The 25,505-nt window shown below is 40.9% G+C and overlaps 1 protein-coding gene across 1 annotated transcript in view; it reads right to left on the reverse strand.

The window, feature by feature from the left end:
- The window catches only part of lcor (ligand dependent nuclear receptor corepressor), a 111,751-nt gene that overhangs the window by 10,754 nt on the left and 75,492 nt on the right, over positions 1 to 25,505 (reverse strand). Inside the window, exons 4-6 of the mRNA XM_079553381.1 lie at positions 20,361 to 20,475; positions 11,238 to 11,597; positions 4,014 to 4,104 (exon numbers count right to left, since the gene is read on the reverse strand). Coding sequence (XP_079409507.1) covers positions 4,014 to 4,104; positions 11,238 to 11,597; positions 20,361 to 20,475 — 566 coding nt within the window. The remainder of the gene's footprint in view (positions 1 to 4,013; positions 4,105 to 11,237; positions 11,598 to 20,360; positions 20,476 to 25,505) is intronic.

The following is a 25,505-nucleotide window of genomic DNA, read 5'->3' on the forward strand; positions in this document are numbered from 1 at the left end:
CACCTGAACCAAGCACATTTTCTCCAGTTTGGCTTTACCCAAATCTAAAAGCTTCTTGAAAAAAAAATCATCAATGTAGTGACATAAAGGATAAGGATAAGGATGAAAACGCAGCCAAAAAGCAACAGAAAAGTGACAAAAAAAGAAACAAAAACATGAGCGACAAAAAAATCAGCGCCAACGCAACAAAAGAAGTTGCAATCAGTTTTGTGAACCTTAGCTTTCAAATGAGGCGTCACTCTGGCCTATCTGCTGTAAGCTCCAGTCGAGAAGCTTTTGGATTTGGGTAAAGCTGAACTGGAGAAAACGACGAAGAGGTTAAAGGTTTTATGACCACAAATCTGATATGCCTGATGTGACTACAAATATTCGTGAAGGGTTATGCCGTTGATCCACTTTTGATCGCGCTACTTGTTTTGCAGAAGAGCAAATGCTTGATAAATGAGCTACAAGTACAATTGTGTTGAACACGGTCTAAATAATGGCATGTCAAATTCTGAACCTTCCCATCTGCAGCCTCTTCTCTCTCAGCAACCATCTTCATGTCCTCTTGCACTACATTCATTAATCCCCTCTGGTCCCTGCATCTCTCACCTCATCCTGCCCAAACATCCCCCCTCTCGGTACAGGCCCAAACCCTGTCCTCCTGTGCACATCTCCATCTCCAACAAGCCCTCCCTCTGGAGTGTTTATTCCAACCTGCAGCTCCAACAGGACATTTCAAAAGATCGAATATACATTTCAAAGCTGCAGCTCCCGTCTCTCCGGATTTGAGACGTTTGTTTGTTTGTTTTTGGGGGGGGGGGGGTTCCTCGTCCAACGCCGCATCTCCGTCTCTACCCCTTGACCTCCAGATTTGAAATACATAGTGATGCTTTTATAAAATGGCGGACCGCGTGATGATCCCCGTCTGACGCAGGATGAAAGTCTGAAGACGCAAGCATGACCGGGAGGCAGAGAACACGGCGTCAATAACTGATCCGGCTGCCGCGGCTTCATCAATACGAGACTCGAGAAGGGAGCGCAGCCAGAGGTTTGGAGTGAAAAAATCTGGGTATTGATTCAGAAATAGTGGCTAGTGCTTTGTTCAAAAAAATAATTATGTAGGCAGCAAAACATTGTTATGGACCTATATATTATAATTGAAAGAGCAGCTAAAGGAATCGTTTATTACAATCTGTTGTTAAAGCCACACTGCCCGAACAAAACAAAGTCTTCTCCAGCACATCCCAAATATTCTCAATGGGATTATGGTCTGGACTCTGTGGTGACCAATCCTTGTGTGAAAATAAGGTCTCTTACTCCCTGATTCTCTATTTCACAATGTGAGATTTGGAATATGCCCGTACCATCAGGGAAGAAGAAATCCATGGATGGAATAACCTGGTTAGTCAGGATGTTCAGGTCGTCAGTTGATCTCATTCTTTGGGCACAAAGTGTTGCTGAACTTAAACCTGACCAACTGCAGCAACCCCAGATCAGGTGGTGCCTTTTTTTTTAGGTCAGAAGGAGCACTTAAGGATTCTGAGAAGAAAGTGAGGCTGAATCATACTGCGTCTTCAAAAATATGAAGACTGCGCCCTAATAGGAGGTTTTCATGTGACATAATGCTTCCGCCGTTTTCTCTCAAAGCAATGCTCTCTTCTTGTAAGTTTCTGATGAATGGTAAATGGACTCAACTTATACAGCACTTTTCTACCTTTATCAGGCAAAGCGTTTTACATCTGTCCGTCTGTCCGTCCATCCATCCATCCATCCATCTATCCATCCATTCATCCATCAATCCATCCATCCATCCATTCATCTATCTGTCCGTCTATCCATCCATCCGTCCATCCATCCATCTGTCCGTCCATCCGTCCATCCATCCGTCCGTCCATCCATCCGTCCATCCATCCATCTGTCCGTCCATCCGTCCATCCATCCGTCCGTCCATCCATCCGTCCATCCACTAATCTGTCCGTCCGTCCATCTATCTGTCCGTCCGTCCATCCATCCATCCATTTTCTTCAACTTTTCCGTTGCTGGGTCGTAAATCGCTTTGGGTGGGTCCACAGAAGGACGGCCTCACGATGATTCTAACCGGGCCTGTTGATCTCTCTTCTGAACCGCTCTTTGTCTGATCCCTCACCTAGGACCTGTTCGCCATGGGAGACCCCACCAGGGTCACGAAGCCCCCGACAACAGAGCTCCATTCTGGCGCTCAAACCCCTCCACCACGTTAAAGTGGCAGTTCCAGGAAGGGCAGATCTCTAGCAAATAAATCAATATTTTAAAATGACAGCATCATGTTTCATTGGGACGACTTGAAGGACGTTTAAAACTATTTTGACTTCAAACCGTGGATAATTTTACGGCTACAACGCTCGTTAAACTGCTCTGCGAGAAGTGACGAAACTGTGAAAAGCAGATGTTTCTGATGAAGTTTTATTGACCGCTGACCCTGCTGGCCAATCCTCTACTCGTACCCTATCCGTGCATTGATCATGTAAGTCATCTGTTTGAGAGCAAAGGGAGGAGTTGGCCGTCGCTCCTGGACATACTGTAGCCGCACGATCGAACTTACTGCAACGTATACGTAAATAAATAAAACTCGAGCTGACCCGCTGACACCGGTCAATCAAAACGCACTAACTTTCAGCAAGGATTCATCGACGAGGAGAGGAGGGAAGGAAGGAGGCAAGGAGATGCACCGGCAAGGGATTGAGGGTGCAGGGAGTCACCGGGTGTAGGGCATTTGATATTGGTCTTCAGCGCTGAGAAAACCAAGCTATTTTAGATCTGCGAACCCCATAGGAAGTAGAGCCGATAGAATATTGATGGACGTTATGTCAAGTCTTCATTATCGATTTTCTTACAACTTAATGATTGAGGCACTTTATATAAGGCTATGTGTAGGTTTAATAGTAAAGTGAATTTTAATTTGGATCCCAGGAGTGACTGTGATTCGCACTGAAGTTTACAGCAGCTGAGGCGCAGTGTTGTCGATAAACTGAATCATGGAGAAGATGTGACTTGGATCCGACAGCAGTAGAATTTTACATGAGATTCTAGCATATCCAGTGCCTTGAAGAATGGGCTCTATGCAAGGCAGTGACATGCCACTTCCAAGTGAATTCCCTGGAGGCCGGTGTTCTTCTTCTCTTGGTATTTCTCCATTGGCGTTTAGCGATGTCTTGCACAAATCAACAAATAGTTCAAGAAAACATTACGGACAGTGAGTTACTGATGGACAGACACATAACGATGGATGTAAATACTTGACTGGATGACACGTTTGTGTTCATTAAAGAGGAGTTTTTTATCTCAACAACAACACAAAAATGAAACAACTAAAAAGTATTTCTACTAAAGTCAGGCCGATGAATTTATAAGCAAATACCTCGGTGCTATTTTCATTTTTATTTAGTGTTAATGATTAGCTTCAGAACCAAAACATCTGCCTTGATAAAGACGGAAGTTTCCTCTAGTATCCGACGTGATGTTTTTAAAAGATCCCAGTGATTGTCCATCAGTAACTCACTGCCTGCCATGTAATCTTGAGCTATTTATTTATTTGGACAAGACGCAGTGACCAACTCATGAGAAATAACGAGAGAGGAAGAGCGGCGCCTCTTGAGGATTCAATCGTCACGTGACGCTCGCGAGCATAAAGCCTATTTCAGGGTTTTATGGGGAAATAGAAGCTGTATGGAGGAGAAAGCACTCTTTACATAATATGGGCAATTGATAGGAAAATTGTTATTATCACTGGAAATCATGATCATAAAAGTAACTTGATGAAATACATAATGACAGACGGCTCCCTGGATGGATGGTCGAAGTTATTGTGTTTTGTATTATCCTCAGACCAGAGGGTGCAGAAGAGCATTGTTTATTCAGGGCAGAGAGGGGCGATTAGAAAGTTTCTGTTCTGCGTAAACCCACACAGAGAATATGTTATTAGGGCCCGCTGAGATGTTATTTTACCCGAGGCCCAGAGTTTCGAGGTAAACCTTTGTGTAGTTTCTTACCCCTTGAGCACTGTCGCAGGGCTGACCCCAGAGAGGGACCGGATGCTCCCAGTGCTTTGGTTCTTCTTAGTGGAGAGGTCCAGGACGCCATCTAAAAGAAACAAAATAAAAATAGAATAAAAATTGTAGCTTTGTATGTTTTTGGAGAGATGTGTTTTAGATTAGTATCGTCAGTGTTAAGTGTTAAGTGTTATAAATGCTCATCTCCACATATTGTTTCAACGAAAAGAAACAAAAGTCATATTTGGCAGGATCTTTTTATAGAGTATATTACAGCATAGTATATTATGAGCTTTAGACCTGGTAGAAGTTTATTTCATGTTGGACATGAGGTGAGAGAGAGGGAAGTTTAGTTAATTAACGGCACAGTGAAGACTGTCGGGTTTATGCAAATTAGCCATGTGGACTTCAGCTTTGTTTATGAGTGAAAACAAAGCTACGCAAAGCTGTCTTAATTTGTTGTTACAATAATATTCAAAACATTGAGACATTGTTCCTTGGTATATGGTCTTTGCTCCTGATTTGTCCTGTTTAACCCACTGCTGACAATGTGCGGCCTGTCAGTGTTGACTCAGAGACAGAGAAAGATGAGATGCCTGTCGCTTCAATCGTGTTTAGGAGAGGACATACTGTGTGTTGTGAAGTTTGTTCAGGCCTCTATCGGACACAAAACGCAAAAATAAATTGATTGACAGGCATCTTTGCTCAGTTTGTAATGGGCATACGGTATTCCTGCTGGCTTTCGAGTGGATATATGGCCTATATCTGTATATCACGTACACTACATCACTGCCTCCAACACTTTGGTGCACGTTCGGAGAAAGCTACTGGTCAGCATGATTTAAGATGCATTTTGGCCGATTCTCTGTTGCACTGGTTAAGTCCTGGTTATTTAAATACATTATAGGTGGCAGTGGCACTAAATTGTTGTATCAATAACTACTACAGTAGGCTATAGATGAATCTATTGCAACAATAAATGTAATTAATTTAATCCTAAGCCGTGTTTTATTGTTATTTCATTTTTCTATTTCAATCTCATATTGACAGAAGTTGAGATAACAAACATTAAATGACTTTTCACTTTTGTATTCCCATTTTATATTGGAAAGTGAAAGCAGCTGGTGGCCACAGCCCTGAGTGCGTATATAAAACTAATATGGGAGTATGGGTAATATGGGATGGGGAGAATTAGGAGTTGTAGTAGACATAGTAATCATCAAATATTTATTAAAATGATTCTTTCCATTAAGCTTAAGCTGAAAGACTCCTATGTCGACTCTTAACCTTGATTCAGAAAGTCTCTATTTAGTCCTAATGACGCCATGACATCCTCTTTCACTTTGCAATTGAGAACATATAACCCACTCACTCCCTGCCTTAAAGTCCTCAGAGAATGCGAGAGTATGGCGTATTTAAATTAATGGCGCTGTGTGTGTTTTACTGGTGTAATCCCTAAAGTGCAGTTGACCTTTCGACCCTCTTACCGACGCTGCGGCCCTATATACAGAGCAGGGCCCGCTAATCTTCAAGGCTCTTTGTTGTTTAATCGGACCAAAAGAAAACACGAGGTGATGATAAAATAGAGCGGGGAAAAAACACTGCTTTACACCGTCAGGGCAAATCCGGAGGCGGCGGATCACGTGTACGTTTGACTGTCACGTGTGCTCGATGTGAGGGCCAAAGATCACAGCAATAACGCAACAAAAACTGTGACGGGATTGTGCTATAGTTTGGAAAACGTTCATTGGGAAGTTCAAAAGGGAAAATATTAAATGTAAAGAAGACAAGACGACCAAAAAGATGTAATATTAGTGTTGTGGTTGAGAGCATTAGCAAGTGTGTACATGTAGTTGTTCTGCTTTTATGAGCAATTATACATGGAACCAAAATATGTGTAGAGGGAAAAGTCAAATTGATATTTCAGTGCAGATAAAATTAGGCTCCAGCTTAAATTGTGTGGAGGACGGCTTTTATTGGGATATGTGCTGCTGATTGGTTCAGGCGCACCTTGTTTTAGCCAATCACAGCTGAGTCTCAAATTGTAGCTAGACAATTAAACACTAAGGCAATGAAAGCTGAAGGTTTTAACAATATTTTGATTGTTTGCAAGTCTGTCTGCAAGCGAGTGCTTACCGAGCGAGTATTGATAAAATGTTTGTGGGTGTCGGCAAATATAATACCCGCCCACTCATGGAAACGCTGCCACGCGATTGATCAGATCCACCGGAGGATTGGAGCCAAAACGAATCAGCCTTTCAAGGTGAGACTTAAAATTCAAATCTTGCTCCAATCCATCTTACAGCACAAGGTTAGAGTGTAAATAGTGGTTTTGGTAATAACAATAACATGATGTAGAAGCTATTGATGTTTACATTTTTCCTTTTAGCTGTGGACCTCATTATCCAAGCATAAAGCAGAATAGGCCCCACACTATTGGTTGCCAGATCCTATGGCTAAATCCAGTTTTCAAGTCTCCTACTTCCACAATCTCAGCACCTCATATGCAGCTTATGCAAATGTATAGTATCGTTTAACTTGTAATACCATTTATAAACCATTAAGAGCACAGGCAAGATGTCAAGATTCAGTCAAATATTTCTCTTGAATTTGAGTCTAGTTTTAGTTGACTAAAATTGCATGTAAATTTAGTCAACTTTACAGCATAATGTTTATTATAATCATGTTAAATGAAGATCCTCTGCTGAACAAACCACAGATCTGTTCCTTCGGCCGTGAATTTAAATGATATGAGGCTCTTTCAAACTGGCATTGGATGTTTTACCCTCTTAACTAAACTGAGCACATTTTCTCCAGTTTGGCTTTACCCAAATCGAAAAGCATCTTGAAAGAGGCAAAAAAGTGACCAAAAAAGTGTCAAAAATTAGACAAAAACGAGGGTGAAAATGCAACAAAAGAGTGACAAAAACATGACAAAACAGTGACAAAGTGACATAAAAAGTGACAAAGTGATTAAAAAAGCCATAAACGAGCAACAGAAAAGTGACAAAAATGCAACAGAAACGCATTTAAAAAAGTAATTAAAAAAAAACATTGTTTTTTAAAAGAGACGTGAGTAAAGTGATCTGTTTAGATGTGTTTTGTAGATTTGGGTAAAGCTGAACTGGAAAAATGCACTCGGATAAGGCTTGGGGTAAAAAGGTTGATCATTTTAGTCTCTTCTCTTCTTCATTTTTATTTCGTCTTATTTTAGTTGATGAAAAAATTTTAGTCATAGTCTCAGTCTTATAAACAACTTTTAATTTAGTTTCAGTCTCATTTTAGTCAGCAAAAATATCACTTTGCCTAAAGTCATGACAAAATATTACTCGACGAAATCAACACTAACATGATCTGGCCGCCTTCACCAGGTACTACATTTCCCATCATTACTACAACCACCTGTGATAACAACTACTCCTACTTCAGCCACACTCTACGCAGTTCCTCTTCTATCCATCTCTGTCTATTACAAAATGCCATTAGATGATTAAATGATTCTCGCTGAAGTGCATGAGGAAAAATCTTCATGTTTGATCAAAACGCACTGAGTCGCCCAATGATTTTTAATGACTGCGATAAAGAGCGTCCCAGAGAAGCGAGTGGCGGCTAACGAGGTCCGGGCTAAAGCTAATGAAGGAGCTAATTAGCATCTGCGCGTCTTTAAGCTAAGGTTTAATGCAACTTGTCCTCCACACGCTATATCAGAAGGTCCACTCCGCTCTCTATGGAGATTTATGCAAGAAAAGGTGCCACCAATTTTAATAAGCCGAAAACAGGATACGGAGGAGTCGTTAGCGTCTCAACCTTTGGCTTTGCAGCTGCGGTTTCTTAAATAAAGCGAGTCTGATGTCATTTGTCAAATTTAGCATTAGCTCTGGCGCCGACATAAAGCAAGAGCAGGAACACATTTGTTTAATTTAATTGGAAATCATATTATCCTATTATCCTTACGACAATAAAAAAAGAAAGAAAAGTTCTCAGATAGTTACGTTTGCTAACTGTAAACAGCATTGTGCGCAAAATGTAAGGTTTTCATAGTGTTATCTTTTCAACTACAAATCTCCTCCATCTGTCTCTCTACAACTGCAGCAAGACCATTGATTTGGTTTGGTGACATCACTGAGATGGCACTACAAACCCATGCATCTGGTGGCCGTGGTGATCATTTGGTTTCCCTATAAAAAGGGCTAATCTAGTGGCTGATGTGCTGCCAGGTTGGAGGTAAATCGTTTCCTGCCGTGTCATAGTGCTCTATTGTTATTGTGTGTGTTGTGAAAACGGACTGTAACCTCTTAAGGAAGATGTCTCAACCGAGTGCATTCTCTCCTGTTCAGTTTTACCCAAATCAAAAGCTTGTCAACTGGAGTTTACAGCCTATAGGCCAGTGTAACGCGTTTTTGTGGTGTTTTCGTGGCCCTCACCCCTCCACTCAGGGTTAGGGTCTCTTCAGGGCAGTGTTGATTTTGTTGACTAAAATATAAACAGTCTGAAATTGCATCTTTCAAAATTGACAAAATAAAGTACGAAGAAGAAAGAAAAAAAAAAGAAAAAAAGAAAGAGCCTCGTATCATTTAAATTGTAAAACTTCTTGCCTAAGGAACAGCTCTGACCTTTGTTCATGTGGGAGAAGCTCCATGAAGCAGAGGACCTTGATTAAATATGATTATAATAAAAATTATAAATGCAAAGTCGGCTAAATTCGTCTTATATCTAGTTAACATGCAATTTTAGAACTTACTAAAACTAGACTAAAATTGAATATTTATTTTATTTTATATGACCTTTATTTATTTAACCAGGAAAGTCCAGGAATCTCTTGTACAGGGGAGTCCTGGCCCCAGAGGGGAACCTATTGTACACGTTTTAGTGGGAGGGGACACCGGAGCACCCAGAGGAAACCTACGCAGACATGGGGAGAACATGCAAACTCCGCACAGAAAGGCCCCGTCAAGGTGGGAGTCGAACCCAGGACCTTCTAACTGTGAAGCATGAGCTCTAGCCGCTACTACCGTGCCGTGGTTATTTGACAAAATCTTGACTAAGATCAAAGTCGTCGAAAGACTAAGAATAAAACTAAATTAAAATATGTTGTCAAAATTAACACTGCTGCAGGGTGGGTGCCTTGGAGACGGCGGAGACAGGAAACTGAACTCTCTCCCTTCCCTGCCCTCCACCCAAGCCCCTCGTGGTCAACCCAAATCTGACAATAAAGCCTTGACAATGACTTTGTACTTTTACAGCTGATCATTCCATCTTTTCTCAAATGTTACAATGTGCACTGCTCAGATTTTCTAGTATCCCAAAATTGTGCAGCTCTACTACGTACTGATATCCGTGTATTCTGGGAGATTTTATGCCACATGAGAAACTAAGCAGCGCATACATTTGAAAACATTAATAACATTAGATAGCAGAGGTATTAATGCTTTTGCGGAAGGTCAAGCCCAGTGCACTCCATAATGTTCATGAGTACGGTGCAGATAATGCGCAAGGCCCGATGTGATGTAAAGGCCCTAAATCTTTTTTGCAAAAATTAAGGAGGGCTTAGCGTAAGGAGATTCACAAAAGCTGGCGTTAGAGCGGTCACAGGGTCAAAACGCCGACTGTGAATCTCGATCCTGCCCCCTGCTGTTCTCTGGTGATTAAAGGAGAGATATAAAGAGATATGTTTCACTGTGAGGGCTTAGAGAGGGCAGATTCATGGAGGTTTTTAACGGGAGCAATAAAGATCAAAGAAGAAGAGTTTGAAACCTCTCTATGCGATGGGTAATGAAAACCAATTGAAGCGGAAGGGTTTGGATAGAACTACACGATGAGGTTTCAATTTGATTGCGATTTATTCAGACCATTGTACTTTATTTATACGTACATTTAATACTACACTATGAGTTCGATCGTGCATTCGATTTGGCATGAACGAAGCACTTCCCCTTGTTAATCAACAAAGCTGCAGCATAAATTCAACTAAGAAGGCTCCGAGAATTCACTCAGAAGACGTCTTCCGCATTTTAAAGGACTCGCTGCAGATAAATGGATGTGATAGCTCAAAGGGAAAATGATAAAAAGGAAATGGCCTTCAGTGTGAGAGTTTCAGATGTAAATGGTGGTGGGGGAAAAAAGGAGGGGTCGTTGACATGTTCGGGTGTATCGCTGAAGTTTTGAATACATTAGTGGTTCTTAATATTGTCACACAAAATGGTGCAAAGTTCTAACAGGACAAGACCAAAACCAAAGTTGGGCTAAAACCTGGTCTAAAACTGGGCTCAGACATTTAATTGAACTAAAACATGACTTTAATAACAGTAATAATGGCTTACACTTGTATTGCACTTTACAAGCCTGACATGTTTCTCAACGCATTTATTGTTAAGCCACAATTGTCGCCACAGACTGAGGGGAGTGAGGCTGCCAATCTGTGCCATCTCCCTCTGACGGCGGAGTGAGTGTGTTGGGCAGTGTCTTGCCCCAAGGACACAACAACAGGCATCAGCAGGATTCGATGTGGCGAACCTCCGGCAGTGGCTCTTCCCTCTGAGCCACTGCCGATTCTAAACTGACTGTAATCCAGGTCTAAACTTGGGAAAGACCAAATGTTTATGCGACACTAATGCAACACTGTAAGTTGTCTCTTATTAAATCAAATAAAGTTTTAAATGGCAGGTGGTTGTATTAATTTGTTTCTCAGTGTAAACAAATGAAGCCCAAGTACCAAGAACACATCAAAACACTGGAATATACTTTAGACATTTTACTTCTTACTACTGATTTAGCAAATTGAAGGCCATTGTACCTGTGTAAACACTTAGTTGTGGTCAAAACTCATTCCTAACTTGCAGCTGTGGCCATAGACTGTAAAAGACATGGATGTAGCATCGGCATTAGCTACTGAAGCCTAATAGGAAATGGGGACAGGCTCCGCAAGTTCCTAGCTCTCATGGATTTTCCATCGAAACTGGTTCATTATTGAACCCAGGTCATTCTTACCTTCACTTTAACACGCGCAGCATCGTCCTATTGTTTTTTTCCTCGCTATTTTTATTTTGGTCTCTTCTAAATATAAGGGCTAGCTCCTAAACCCATTCAAATTGCTAGCATGAACAAGCTTAATTTAGCCTGCGCTGAATGCTGTGGGGGAAACCACCACTTAGTCCATCGAAGTCTATGGCTGTGACCTTAGGCAGAACTAAAACAAATATAATTGAACAAGAGTGTTGCACCCACCCTGCTGGCCAGACGGGGGCTCTGCCGGGCTCTTCTTCACGGTCAGGTCCAGAGGCGCGTCCTGGTCCAGGAGGAGTTTACTGAGGACGGGGTTCTGTGCAGAGGCAGCAACGCCCCCTACTGTCGGCCCGTCTGAGGTGGTGCCGTTGGGGCTGAGGGCGGGGCCGGGCGCGGGGGAGGGGCTAGAGGAGCAGGCGGAGGAAGAGGGGGACAGACTTTGGTCCTTCATGTTGCCGTTGGGCAGCGGCGGGTCGTCCTGAGTAGTTTTTGAGGTATATTCGGCAGCGAACTGGCGGATCATTCGCTGCATAATCTCACGAGCCACTAGAGGAATGTGAGGGTCTGAGAAACTTGGGAGGTCTGCGGAGAAAGAAAAATAAAACACAAAACAGTGGGTTAAGATGAGATACGGTAAGACTATTACTGTGGCGTAAGATTGAGGGAACATCAGACTTTGTTTATTATGAGTATGACTAAGAAAAAACTGGGTAAAGGAAATTATTCATACTAAAAATGAGTAGTGCTTTCCCGCTCTGCTTCTAATGGTCCCACCAACAATTAAAGAGTTCACAGTAACATTATCTATAAAAAGGAAAGATGCGAAGGGTCTAGTTCAGAAAATACTAACTTATACTTGACCTCACGTAGTAGTGGTTTAGTCCATGTTTTTCCCACTTTAGACTAGGTGTAGGTCTTGCTTTGGTTGACATTGACAATATTATCTAATTGCTAGATTACAATCTATAGTGCAGCAAATATCTCAGCTTTGTAAAAAAGTTGAGTTTTCACAGATGTGCAGTGCAGTCCAGGAATGTTCAGGAACTCTCATTTAGGGCTGCAACTAACGATTATTTTGTAATCGATTAATCTATCGATTATTTTTACGATTAATCGATTAATCGCTTGGCTGTGAATGGTGTAGGAAGATTTAATTTTTTCAATTTTTTAATCACATTATAGCTTAAGTGGTGCTGTTTGAGGATGTGTTGATGGAGTAAACTAAAGGGAAATGTTTTTTGAAGGCTCTATTCATGAAATTTACAATGTACAAAACACTACAGACCCTAAATATAAAATCAAAGTAGGTTTTCATCAAAAATACTACATTTTTTATGTCATTTTTGCTCCATTTTAGTCTGTGTGATCCAGAAAACGATTAATCGATTACCAAAATAGTTGTCGACTATTTCAATAATCGATTAGTCGTCGATTAATCGATTAATCGTTTCAGCCCTACTCTCATTGCCCTGTTTACATGCTTTTATCCCATGTGATCCTCCAAATGTAATCCCAAATGCACAGAGGAATAATCCAAAAATGACTCTTAATCCTAGCGTTCAAAATCATGTGAGCGACATGAGATGAGAGTATCGGAGCTATAGCACTAACGTACAACTAATGCATTTAAATCAGCAGCAGCTTCCAGCAGGATTTGTGTCTTTACTCCACATTATGGCAGCAACAAACGGCTTTTTATTTCAAATCCTGTTCATTACATGTTTGGAAAGTCATGCAAAGTGTCAATGTAAGTGATACAGTTAAAATATATAACATTATTTTATATATTTTAATTCTATGGACGACAGTTGTAATGTGATGTATTCATATTACAAAAGCTTTTTTTCTGGTTTTGTTCCTCAATAAGAAAGCAGAATAAGCCCACACTTAGATCCTACGCCTTTCGATGATCCTACAGTGATGTCATGTGACCTCTGTTGTGCACATACAGCCCTGGAGAATGGGAGTATGACCTATAACAAGAGGTGTTAACAGCCATTCTCCCTCCTCCGTCTTATTTTCTAACTACGCTCTTTCCTCAAATAAAGCTAGAAAATGGACGAAGACGACTCTGGTGGATTGCCCAACGCTTCTATTTAGTTATTAGTTGATGTTTGGTGAAACTTTCCCTTCCCCGCTGAGTTTAAACAAGTGCAGACATCAATCTCACTGCTTTCTATACGTTCACCCAAAACCCAATTTGCTACGGATGCATTAATCTGGCCCTGGCCCAGATCCTTGAGCCGGAAAGGTTTTTTTTTATTCATGGCATCGGACTTTAAATCCTACAGCTCAAGTATACATTAGCCCAAAACGCTAATCCTGAACTAGCCATGACGAAACAATACACACAATTATATAGATTTACAAGTAGCTGTATCGCAATAAAAACAAGGATATTGTCAATTGTTTTAGGGCGTCACAAAATAATTATTTAGATACAATTTTATTGTGGCCATATCGCCTTTGCTCTGCCCAATCCTGTCAGACCTTGGAAGCTAGGCAGGGAAGGGCCTGGCAGGACTTGGATGGGAGTGAGTGAGTGGTTGGTGGTGGTCGGAGGGGCCGATGGCGCAGACTGGTTGCCTCGCTTCCGTCAGTCTACCCAGGTCAGCTGTGATTACAATAGTAGCTTACCACCACCGAGTATAAAACCGATGCATTATTATTATTATTTATCATTCATGTATTTTTGTTTTACTTTGCTTGTCTGTATTGTCCTGGTCTTGACAATAAAATTAAATTTTATTCTATTTTAACTTTTGTAATATTGAATGAATGAGTTAATAATTTTCATTATTTTCATTCAACACAACGCACCTCTACAAAAGCATAAACACTGTCAATAAGAACAAAAGTAGACCTGTGAACTCTTTTTCAAAGTCAAAGTTACAAAAGCACATGTCCAAATAGGAGAAGAAGTTTAAATTATTGAACCCCACCCCCTATTCCAACCACAATTTAATAACATAAATGTCCTGCACCTTAAGTTTCTCCAAACTCAATACTAACATTGGAGCAGAAACAGAGCTTTTGAATTGAATGTGAGCAATTACTCAAACATCCAGGTAGAGGCTGGTCGAAATGCTAACAAATCCATATCACGATTTTCTTGTGAGCCTATTAGTTTTGCTTTGCCGGTGAGAGTTCAGATTTCACTGTGACTGGTTAAATTGAATCTGCTTGTCAGGCTGTTACTCACTCAGAGCAGGAGGGAGGCGGATAATAGACATAATATTACTATCATTCCTCACTCCTCAAAATGTTTACATAAATAAAACCAGGTGAGAGAGGATCCAAGATGGTAGGTCCGTCTCCTGCAACAGAGCATGTTCCCATTCACCTTATTCGTGGGCTAAGTTTGCGTGGGCGCAGCCATGAATTGTGCCCGCCCCTTTTCTCCTATCAGTTAACATAGGACTGGAAAAGTCAAGACAAATCAGTTACTACCTGAAAATAAAGCCGTGCAGTGTTGACATGTTTGTGCAAATGAACATTTTACACAAATCAATCTAATAAGACAGAATTTAGTGGCGAACATTTTCCCTCGTTCTCCGCTTAAAGGGGCCAGATGCAAGTTAGCCATTTTACACTCACTACTGCCACCTTAGGTCATACATGTAACTGCATCTTCTATATTAAGCTTGTGCATGACCGCACTTCGGACCCGAAGCAACACCGCTTTGAGTAACAGTGCAGGATTTTAGAGGCAGTTGTGGTGAATAGATTTGGGCTCATTCTACACATTAGGACATTGTTGGGGGAGGAAAATACGTAATTTGAACATTTTTAAACTCTGTATAGTCCCTTTAATTAATGTATTCCGCTCTCTACCGGAAGTGTCAATACAACGGAAGAGCCAAGACAAGGCAAAAAGAGGCAAAAGTAGGCGGGTAAGGTGAATAAAGGCCAAAAAGGCAGAGCAACAACAAGCCACCACAGTTCACTATGGCCTGTCAATCAAAGCCCAAAGCTGGAACTTTAAAACTCCATTGAACAAAAACCAGGGTGGTCAAAAATATGATCCTTCCCTCAGAGGTGTCACAGGAGGAACTTCTATTTTTAGACACATACTTCAAAAGTCTTTGGAGCCATGCTTTTAAGTTATTTTTGTCACGTGTAAAGTCCCCATAGGATTCAATATGTAGCCTTGTGGAGTCACCCTTAGCCACTAGGGGGTGGTATCGCGGCATCCAAATTCTTCACAGGAATGAACTCATAAGCGAGTTTCACAACTTTGAGGGAGCAATACTGTCATAGTAATGTGACAACTAGTTCATGATAGATACGCTTTAATAATTTGATGCTCAAAGGACATTTTTCACGTATGTCTGCTTTTACAATATACTGAGGGACAAAACTCAAAACACAGGGAAAGATGATAATTAGATTTTTATACCTTCATATTGAGTGGCTCTTACTCGAAGTATGGTTTTATCATGACAAGATTAGAAAGTAAAAAACAGCCAAGCAGAATGTCAGCTCTTCTACTGCTCATTTTGTTATGAACAATATAATCACACGCTCAAAGCATGTTCAAAGTGACTTCAGAGCATAAACAAACTTGATCTCCAAAGCTGCGTTTTCAAGACGCTTTTGAAAAATCTGACAACTCCGAACAACAGGGAAATCGTGACCTTTTTTAATTATCAAAACATGTCAACGATGGGCGCACGCACTGACTTTTAAACCGGCGTGTGATAATATTGGAAAAGAACATCGGCATCGACGTCGTATGTGACTTTTTGCAGAAATTATTCGCCGTCTGAAGACATGAAGACGTTTTATTCCCTCAGCTGTGCAAGTGAGACCAAACGTAGGAGGAGTGTGTTGAAGAAAAATGCACTTCTTTTATTTCTATAGAATAAATATAGGAGGTATGTGTCTTATTGATTTTCTTTGCTATGTTTGGTCTTTAAAAACTCATCCAATGGCCGTGTTTGTCTGGGCACAGATGAAAGAAGGGCTACTGTGCACGGTGTTATATGGACCGACTGACACAGGACTGAATCAGGGCTAAATCGGGACCGAAACGAGATACAAACCAAGATTAAAATGGCTCTAAACCAGCACTTGACTAGGACTAAACCAGAAACTAACTGGGACTATAACCAGAAGGACTAGATTAGGACTAAAATAAATCTAAACCTGGGCTTAAATGCAGACCAAAAAGAGATGTAGATGAAAAATGCACTTTTATTTACAAATACTGAATTAATTAAGAATTATTTTGAAGGTATTCTTAACACAAGTGGCACAGTGGTTAGCACTCTTGCCTCACAACAACAAGGTCCAGGATTTGATTCCTGTGGACTTTTTGTGTGGAGTTTGCACGTTCTCCCCATAGACTGTAAAAAAAAAAAACATAGAGCATTGCTATTAGCTGTGGGGAGCCTTATACATGGTTTCCGAAGAGCATTAAAGGTGCATTATGCAACTTTTATGCAGACAAAAAACCTTGATATTTGTACTGACCTTTTTGTGACCCAGTGGCTGTATGAGTTGTCAGCGTGGCGCCTTAACGGCGGTCTGAACACTCCAGCATCAATTGTTTGGTAGATTTTCTGGTGAGAGCAGTAAAAACCCTCCAAACAATAGACCCTAGAGAGTCCTAGAGACCAAGTAAAGGCACCATGCTGACCACCCATACAGTCGCTGGGTCCCGACTAGATCAAATACGCACAAATATTGAATAACTTTATTTCACCTCAAAAGCTAATGCACCTTTAAAAGGATTAAAAGTCTGTAAATGAATTGTGCCAAAATATACGGCCTTAAATGTCATGAAAAACCAATAAATTGAATTCAAACTGGCAAAAAATGGAAAATTCTTAGATAATAACGACATTGCTCGACCAATTTTGCTGCTTACGTTAATCAGAAATACAGAAAGTGTGGTCCAAAACACATTCAGCTGCAGTTTTGGGTGAAATTGTACTTAATTATTTCCCCTTAATAATTGATATGACGTAATGTTTGCTATTGTTGAGGAAAGAAATCTGTTTTGTGTGTGTGTGTGTGTGTGTGTTTTGTATTTGTGGCATTAGCAGCATTAGTAGCATAAACATGGCATTAAAAAGCATTAAACTGGACTTGCTGCTGCCTGTATAAACCCTGTAATAGGAAACGAGGGACGGCTCTGGAATTCCTCCTTGAAACTTTTTTGCCCCAGTTTAAGTCATTATTGATGAACACAGGCTTGTCATTCTGGCACCTTTGTTTTGCTTTCTCTATTTTTCCACTTCTCCCCTGAAAAAGCTTTATTCCTGCAGACCTGATGGTCTTTGAACGTCTCATTTCCCTGTCCCGTATCGTCCCACTTCCCTCCGATTTGGGCGCAGGCTGCAGGCCCCTCGTCGTGCCCCACTTTTAACGAAGTTTGAGCCGGTTTCAAATGAACGCAGAAGTTTAGATCCAAGACAGCGGACGACCTCTTTTCTCATGACCCATTTCCTATGAGAAAGAGCCATCTCTCCTGGAAGTGTTTGGAATTATTTTAAAACATGGCAGAGATATAAAAAGCACATTTCTGTCAAATGTAAAGTCCCTGGATTTACAGCTACAGAAGAATCCGGACGAGGCTCACTGAAATGTTTATTCAATTACTCTTTCATTCCTCTTTTTTCACCTTTATTTAATCAGGAAAGTCCCAATGAGACTCAGCATTTCTTTTTCAAACGAGTGATGGACCCAGAGGGCATCCTGTTGTACATGTTTTTAGTGTGGCACTCAGAAGAAACCTACAAACAAACAAGCTTCCCACAGAAAGGGGCCCTGATCATGAACCACCACATACCCCATCTCTCCATACAGGCCACACACTGTGATTGTGATGTTAAAGAGGAGGAGATGGAAAGGCTGAGGTGGTTCATGGTTTTGCTGCAGCGGTGGAGATGGAGGAGCAGGTACAGCCCACTCTGGTACAAATGAAAAAAAGTAAATCCCCCATAATTTATCCCATAGACTTTTCCAAAAATAAAACATCTAAAGAGTTTAAAAGCCTGACGGAGGCCACAGACAAAGTTTATATCCTATATATCCTTTATACAGGCAGTAGGAAGTCCAGTTTAAAGCTTTTTAATCCCATTTTAATGCCCCCCAAAAATAGGATTATTTGTTTTCTCAACATTAGCAAACATTCTGCCAAATTAATTAATGAGGGGAAATGTTTTAATTCAAAAGCAAAATGGAAAAAAGTTAATAACTGTGTACAATTTCAGCCATAATTTATGATGAACCTGTGACATTTATATTATATTTTGGCACAATTCATTTAATGACTTTGAATCCTTCTTAAAGGTGCATTATGCAACTTTTTATGTGAAAAGTGGTGGATACATTTTTAGAATGGTGTGTTTTACCATCATGAGATTGAGCTTTAACAAATTTCTTAACTTTAAGGGACTATACTGAGTTTAAAAATGTTAAGACTAAGTATTTTCCTCCCCCTACATGTTCCACCCATGTCCTAATGTGTAGAATGAGCTCAGACCTGTTCACCACAACTGCCTCTAAAATCCTGCACTGTCACTCAAAAAGTTGTTACTTCGGATCCGAAGTGCCGTCAAACACAAGCTTAATATAGAAGCTGCAGTTATGTTTACGACCTGAGGAGGCAATAGTGAGCATAACATGATCAGCTTGCATCTAGTCTCTTTAAAGCTGCATTATGCATTACTTTTTTTTCCCAAACCGAAATAATTTCCGAAAGTAAAGTCCCAGTTATTAAAGCTGCATTATGCAACTTTTTATGTGAAAAATAAAGTTAGTGTAATGAACCAGTGGTCGTATGAGTGGTTTGCAAAGTGCCTTTATTTTCCATCACAGTGGTTTGTAGGATGCTCCAGGATCAATTGTTTGGAAGGTTTTCATTGCTTTCATTCTCATTGAGACAGACCCTCTCACCAGAAAACCTACAAAACAATTGATACTGGAGCGTTGTAGAGACCACCGTGATTTAAAGGTGCCAGGCTGACCACTCATACCACCACTTAGTCACTACAAGGTCAAATAAAACTATTTAAGTTTGGAAATGGTCAGAACTGTTGCGCTTCATTCGGCTTCAGCGATGAGCAGTTAGGAAGACATTTATGGACGAAGTAAAGAAGGACACGGCATTGGCTGGCGTGAAGAAAGAGGTTTCCGAGGTGACTTTAGCCTTTACCTTTTTCATCCTAAAATCATATCTGCCTTTAAGTACCTACTGACTTTGAGAAACGACGGAGGACACAATCGGGAACATTGTCGTCTTCTCGCGAGCGACTAAAATCAATTAAAGCAGGCTTTCCCTCCGTCTCCGTGGCCTAAATGCACCGGGCTGCTCCACATTTCCTCCTATCAGGGTGCACTATAATTAAGAGCACTCAGAGAAGACATACAGCCTCACTGCTCTGTCAGGGTCTGTCAAATCCACACACTTTTCCTGATTTCCTCTGAGAATTGGCCAAATTTCAGAGCAGGAGAAAAGCCACCTTCCCGCATAGACAGACGATGGCTTTGATTGTGACCAGAGGCGACGCAGTAATTAGGTAAGAGTCACAGAAAGAGATGAAAATTAGGGTTTTAGACGTACATTTGACCTGTTTATGGCAACTTTGGATTGCCAGCAAGACCTATATAATCTGTACTATGCTGGAACAATATTTTCAGAGACCTTCATTTTGGATATCCACCAGGTTTGAGGGAAATAATCTCTCCTCCTTTTTGCCCCCAGAGTAGCTGTCTGTTTTGACTTGATAACACAGAGCTAAATAATCCATGCTAGCCTTGGAAACATCTTATTCGAGCCCGAATGTTTGCGTATTGAATTGAGGGGTAGGGCCTTAGAAGCTATGACTAACTTCCTGCACTCAATATTTCTGCTGTTTTGAGTGTCTTCTGTTACTGAAATGTAGGGCTGGGTACCGTTAAACGTTATCAGAATGGTATTGAGAGAAAAAAAACGTATAGGTAATACTGATTTGGAAAAAAAAGTACCAAAATCAGGCACGAATAATAATATAATAACTTAAGTGACCAAGTTTTGAAGCCTGTTGGGTCCAGGGACAGCATTAAAGGAAGTGACTTGAGAAAAAGAATAAATTAACTATTAATTATTGTTTTGTTTTCTGGCACTAGAGGGCAAATATTTTAGTATAGGCATCCGTATCAAAAACGAAATCGGTAAAGATATAAAAAAAACTCTAACAGTACTAAGCCCATGGATACTTTACCTGTATGCATCTTTTAATGTTGCTCAAATAAACTAAACACTAAAGACCAGGCAGCCACCATAACAATACTACCATAATGTACTTCCCGTGGTATTGAATCTACATCTGGAGCCCATGTACATGTGGCCATTACCTTTTCTGTGGAACACAGCATTGAGGAAGTCTTGTGCCTGTCTCTCCAGTCGGCAGATTCTAGAGTCCTCACAGGGAGACAGCAGCTGGGACCCGGAGCCGTCCACACTGTGCTCCTGAGAAAAGGAAACACAAACATTAAGAGCTGAGCTGGAGCAAACTGGGGCTCTAGTCACAGCAGTCGTTAAAAACAAAATGTGATGTGCAAATGCGGGAACAGAGACACCTGTGGCTCATGATTGGTCCAAACCATTTGTGGATTTAAGGGAAACTACCAGTTTGATCACAAAGACAATCCACCCTGCCTGGTCAGGAGCAGAGACTAAGATCCACACTGGAGTTGCCCGCCGCTTCTGACAGGTCGCTCGAGGTATTGAAGACTGGGTCAAAAAGGGCAGATTTCTTTTAGAGAAAAAAGGTTCACCATTATAACCTCATCCTTTGTGCATGTACAGCCTTTGACTATGCATTTAATTGATCAAGCAATAGTAATGTTTAACGTGACAACATAATAATGTGCGTATATGAACCTCTCCACATGCTCGGACCAAGGTCTCGATGCATTAATGGTCTGTGTTAAGTGCTCCAAACCCGCTCCAAACCGGAACAATGTCGTGGCTCCTGTCTTTGTCTCACTTTATGAAGACGCCATTGTTTAACGTGCGGCTTTTCAAACCAATCCGCCAATCACACGCTTCCTCAGGCTGCTCAAGGTCTAGAGACTCGACCTATAGGCCTTCATTTCATGCATACCGTTGATTGATTGGAATTTCATATAGATTTTTCTAGTTCTTGGTAAGCTCTAGTTAGTGCTTGTGCTTGTTATCGTCTAGTTTACGGCTGATTCAGATTCGATCGATCTGGTTAACTAATCCCTGTTTAGAGTTAGTTTTTTGGACTTAGACCTGGTTAAGTCGTAGTTTCATCTCAAATTAGTTCTATTTCAATCCTGTAAGAAACCTGGGTGACTCCTCGTTTAGACCTAGTACTACAGGGTCCTCACTCAAGACAAGACTCAAGAAACTGATCATATTCAGTCATTATAGAGAATTTTAGGTGTTTAGATCTCCGTGCACCTTGCTCTATATCTTGGTAAGATGATATTGCCATTATTAGGCCTATTGTTTTGTTGACTGACACTTCATCTTGATTTAGAGATAGTATTGGCTGATTTTTGCCCTTTAGACCCGGTTTAGTTTGGCTGCTGTTTGGATCTGTTTCAGTGTTTTTGTCCTATAATTTCCTTGTTAAAGAGACTAGATAAATGTTGGTCATTTTATACTCACTACTGCCACCTCAGGTCATACGTGTAACTGCACCTTCTATATTAAGCTGGTGCATGACGGCACTTCGGATCCGAATTAACACCTTTTTGAGTGACAGTGCAGGATTTTAGAGGCAGTTGTGGTGAACAGGTCTGAGCTCATTCTACACATTAGGACATGGCTGACATGGGGGAGGAAAATACTTAGTTTTAACATTTTTAAACTCCGTATAGTCCCTTTAAGAAATGACACTGCTTGACTTTTCTCCCCCTTTGTATTCAATTTTCCATTCAGAAATTATATTCAATATAGTAGCAAACACATTTAACCTCTTACCATTCGCCTTAACCGAGAGCATATTCTCTCAGCTTTACCCAAATCTAAAAGCTTCTCAACTGGAGCTTACCGCCAGTGTAACGCCTCATTTGAAAGCTAAGACCTACAAAACTGATCGAAACTGATCTTTTTCCTTGCGCAGTTGCCGTGTTGTCGTCACTTTTTTCAATTTGTTTTCCATCTTATTATTGAGTTTTTGTCGCTTTTTTGTTGCACCTATTTCACTTTTTTTTGTCACAATCTTGTTGCTTTTTTGTTGCACTTTTTGTGGCTTTTTTATTGTCTTTGATCACATTTTTGCCACTTTTCTTGTTGAGTTTTTGTCACATTTCTGCTGCACTTCCATCATTTTTTGTCACTTTCTTGTTGCTCTTTTGTTGATGTTTTGGGGCTTTTTTTTGCCAAATTTGGTCACATTTTTGCCACTTTTTTGTTGCGTTTCTGTCACATTTTTGTTGCTCTTTTGAGGGTTTTTTTTTGGGTCACCTTTAGATACTTTTTGGTTGTGTTTTCATCCTTGTTTTCTCCTCGTTTTTGTCGCTATTTTGACACTTTTTTCAAGAAGCTTCTAGATTTGAGTAAATCAAAACTGGAGAAAATGTGCTCAGTTGGTTAAATACCGCAATCGTTCGTGAATATCTGATAATGCCAATTACCTTCACCAAAACACGACACAGACATAGTAAACAGTCTACATTGTGTTCCATTCCCCTGTCTCCGCACCTACTAGCTTGCTTGTGCTGCTAGCATTAGCCGTTAGCGCGGGGGGAGGGTGCGTGTTTGTGAATGGGCAGATGGCAGACCTCAGACACGGAGTCAAAGGTCAAGTACAAAAACAACCTCTGCATAAAACAGGAGTCCCCACCCCCCCTCCACCTTCATTCACAATCAGTGTCACTGCAACTGCGAGACATGACAGCTAACTCTCCGAGGAGAACAAAGGGACGCGACAAAAATATGAATGGTGAACGCGGCAGATTGAGGGGGCATCGTGTCGGAGCAACAACATACGGACAACCATTGAGAGGTCCAAGGGGTCCAGCAGAAAAAAAAGGTTGATCGAACCCTGTCTTAGCAGCTGGGATTGGTTCCTGTGACCCCCTCCATCATTTCATTTACATTCTTATTCACCCTTTTCTGGAAGTTCGCTTCGGCGTCGCCATGAATTGTGCCCGCCCCTTCACTCCTATTAGTTTGCATAGGACTGGAGAAGTCAACAGAAAATCAGCTCAACACGGACACAAAGCCCATTTTAGGCCACGCAGAGAAACAGTGCAGTGTTGACTTGTTGGTGCAAATGAACCTAAACATCAGATTTTAGTGGCGAACATTTTCCCTCGTTCTCCGCTTAGTGAACGGACTTTGCGCTCTACCGGAAGTGTCATACAACGGAAGTGTCTGTACAACGGAAGTGCCGATCCGTGGCAAAAACAGGAAAAAGTGTGTGGGGCGAAATCAGGTGAATAAGTTTGTTAAGTGACGATGTCATCGCTCTACTTCAGATCCAACGGAACTTTAGCCCTATTCATTATAATGGGATTTAGCTGATTTTAACCTGCTGTAGAGACGACCACAAGGCTCTTTCTAAACATCTGATCACACAGAAATATTACATTTGCGAATTTCCTCTAGTAACACTTTTTTTAATTATCATATTTTTCCCACACACAATGAAAGCTTATTTTAAATACAAAACAATCTTCATTTTACCTGGAGAAATGGTATATTATTCTAATTAGGCGTAAACAGTTGGCTTTTGTCTGTCTTTATTTCAGCAGGACATTCAGATAAATAAAAAGTTATTTTTTTTTGCTGTGTTCATGGAACTCTTAACTGTTTGGACCTCATTGTTGTGAGTGATGTCACACTTTCACTGCCGCAGCAGAACCATCAGCCATCTCAGCTCCTCCTCTTCTTCGCCACAGCCAGTGTCGTCAACCCAATGGAAGCACCTTTCACAAACAACTCTGTAATCCCCCCCCCCCTTCAAATTACATTGCACCTAATTCCTTTGTGTCAACATTTTCACTTTGCGCTGTTCATCTCTTCCACCAATCGCCGTATTTATTTTTCTGTTATTGTTTCTTTTTTATTTTCTGGTTCCCGTCAGGCTGTGCACTAACGAGCTGCGCGCGGAAAGGCTGCGGCGGCATCTCACACACGTAAACATGTTTATTGTGATCTGCTGAATTAAACAGGACGAGAATCCTTTATCACACTAATAAACACGCGATTTGCACAAGAAAACGTTGTACTTTTTTCTCTCAATCCTTATTCTCGCCCGAGGAGTGAATAGCCGAAGCGTTATGTGCATGTTTTACAGCGGTTTATTCAGGGGGAACTTTATACCTGAATCTGTCAGTCATTCCCTGATGAATTTTAATGTTGACTCGCGGTAAGAGAATGTTTCTGTCGTCCCACAACAAATAGAAATCCAGCTGTTGTTTTTGAGACGATGGGGGAGAAAATTGATCAGCCAATCCCAAAACCAAAATGCAGAAAACGCTCTCAAATCCCTCATTCAGACCAAACTTTGTCACTTCTTTTGCTTGTGATTAAAATGTTGACGCATTCGTGGGGTGAACCATGTCTTTCCGTTCATCTATATTTCATCTGATCTTATTTATTCATCCGTTGGCCAGTTTTGACCCTGTTTTCTGCTCGGAAAAACACTCACTTTTGTGCACAGACCTGTCCATGTTGATGTCACTCCTCCATTGCCTTCTCCAATAATCAATCCTCAGTCTATTGTTGCACAGGATCCTCTTTGTCTTTGAGGCCTCTGAATGTAGCATCTGTTATTTGTGAACTACGTAATCCAGCAATCACCGCCGTTCACCCAATCGGAGCCGAGCTGTGTGGATCATTAAGCGCCTTGTGACCAATCGGAGGCGAGCGCTGGAGCAGGGGGGGGTGGGAGTTAGCGCGGATTCAGAGCATGTGAGGTCTTCGTTTTACATATGCACCTAGCCGTCATTAAGAGGCAGTGTGTCAGGGTCACTGTGCAAACAACAAGCAGGAAGAAGCAGGAGGAGGAGGAGGAGGAGGAGGAGGAGGAGGAGGAGGAGGACAGGACCAGAGCAACAAAGAACAAAAATGTCTGACAAAAAAATATATGTTTTCAGTTTGGATTGTGAGCTAGAGACAGTCAAAACATATTCAACTCAGTCTTTTCAATAGATAATATTATTCACTACAACCCTCCCTTTGTTCATATTGCACTGCGTTAAAGATATAAGTCAAAATATAAATCTTTGGCTGGTCGCATCAGTGTTGGGGAGAATACTTTGAAATTGTATTTAGTTACAAAACACTAAATGTGCCTTAAAATGTATAATCAGTAACATATCCCTTTACTTTGTCCAGTTAAAGTACAGTATTCAGAATGCTTAGAATACTTTCACAATAATTAGCATTATAGTTATGTATAAATATGGCATATGATTAAAAAACACATACATATATGTTGTGCCTTCTGTGAACTGGTTTATCACTAATTAGGAACATGAAAAGCATCACAGCAGATTGTACTGTGACGTATTCCT

This window comes from Gobius niger (genome assembly GCF_951799975.1).
Source record: "Gobius niger genome assembly, chromosome: 3".
In the NCBI taxonomy this organism is placed as follows: Eukaryota; Metazoa; Chordata; class Actinopteri; order Gobiiformes; family Gobiidae; genus Gobius; species Gobius niger.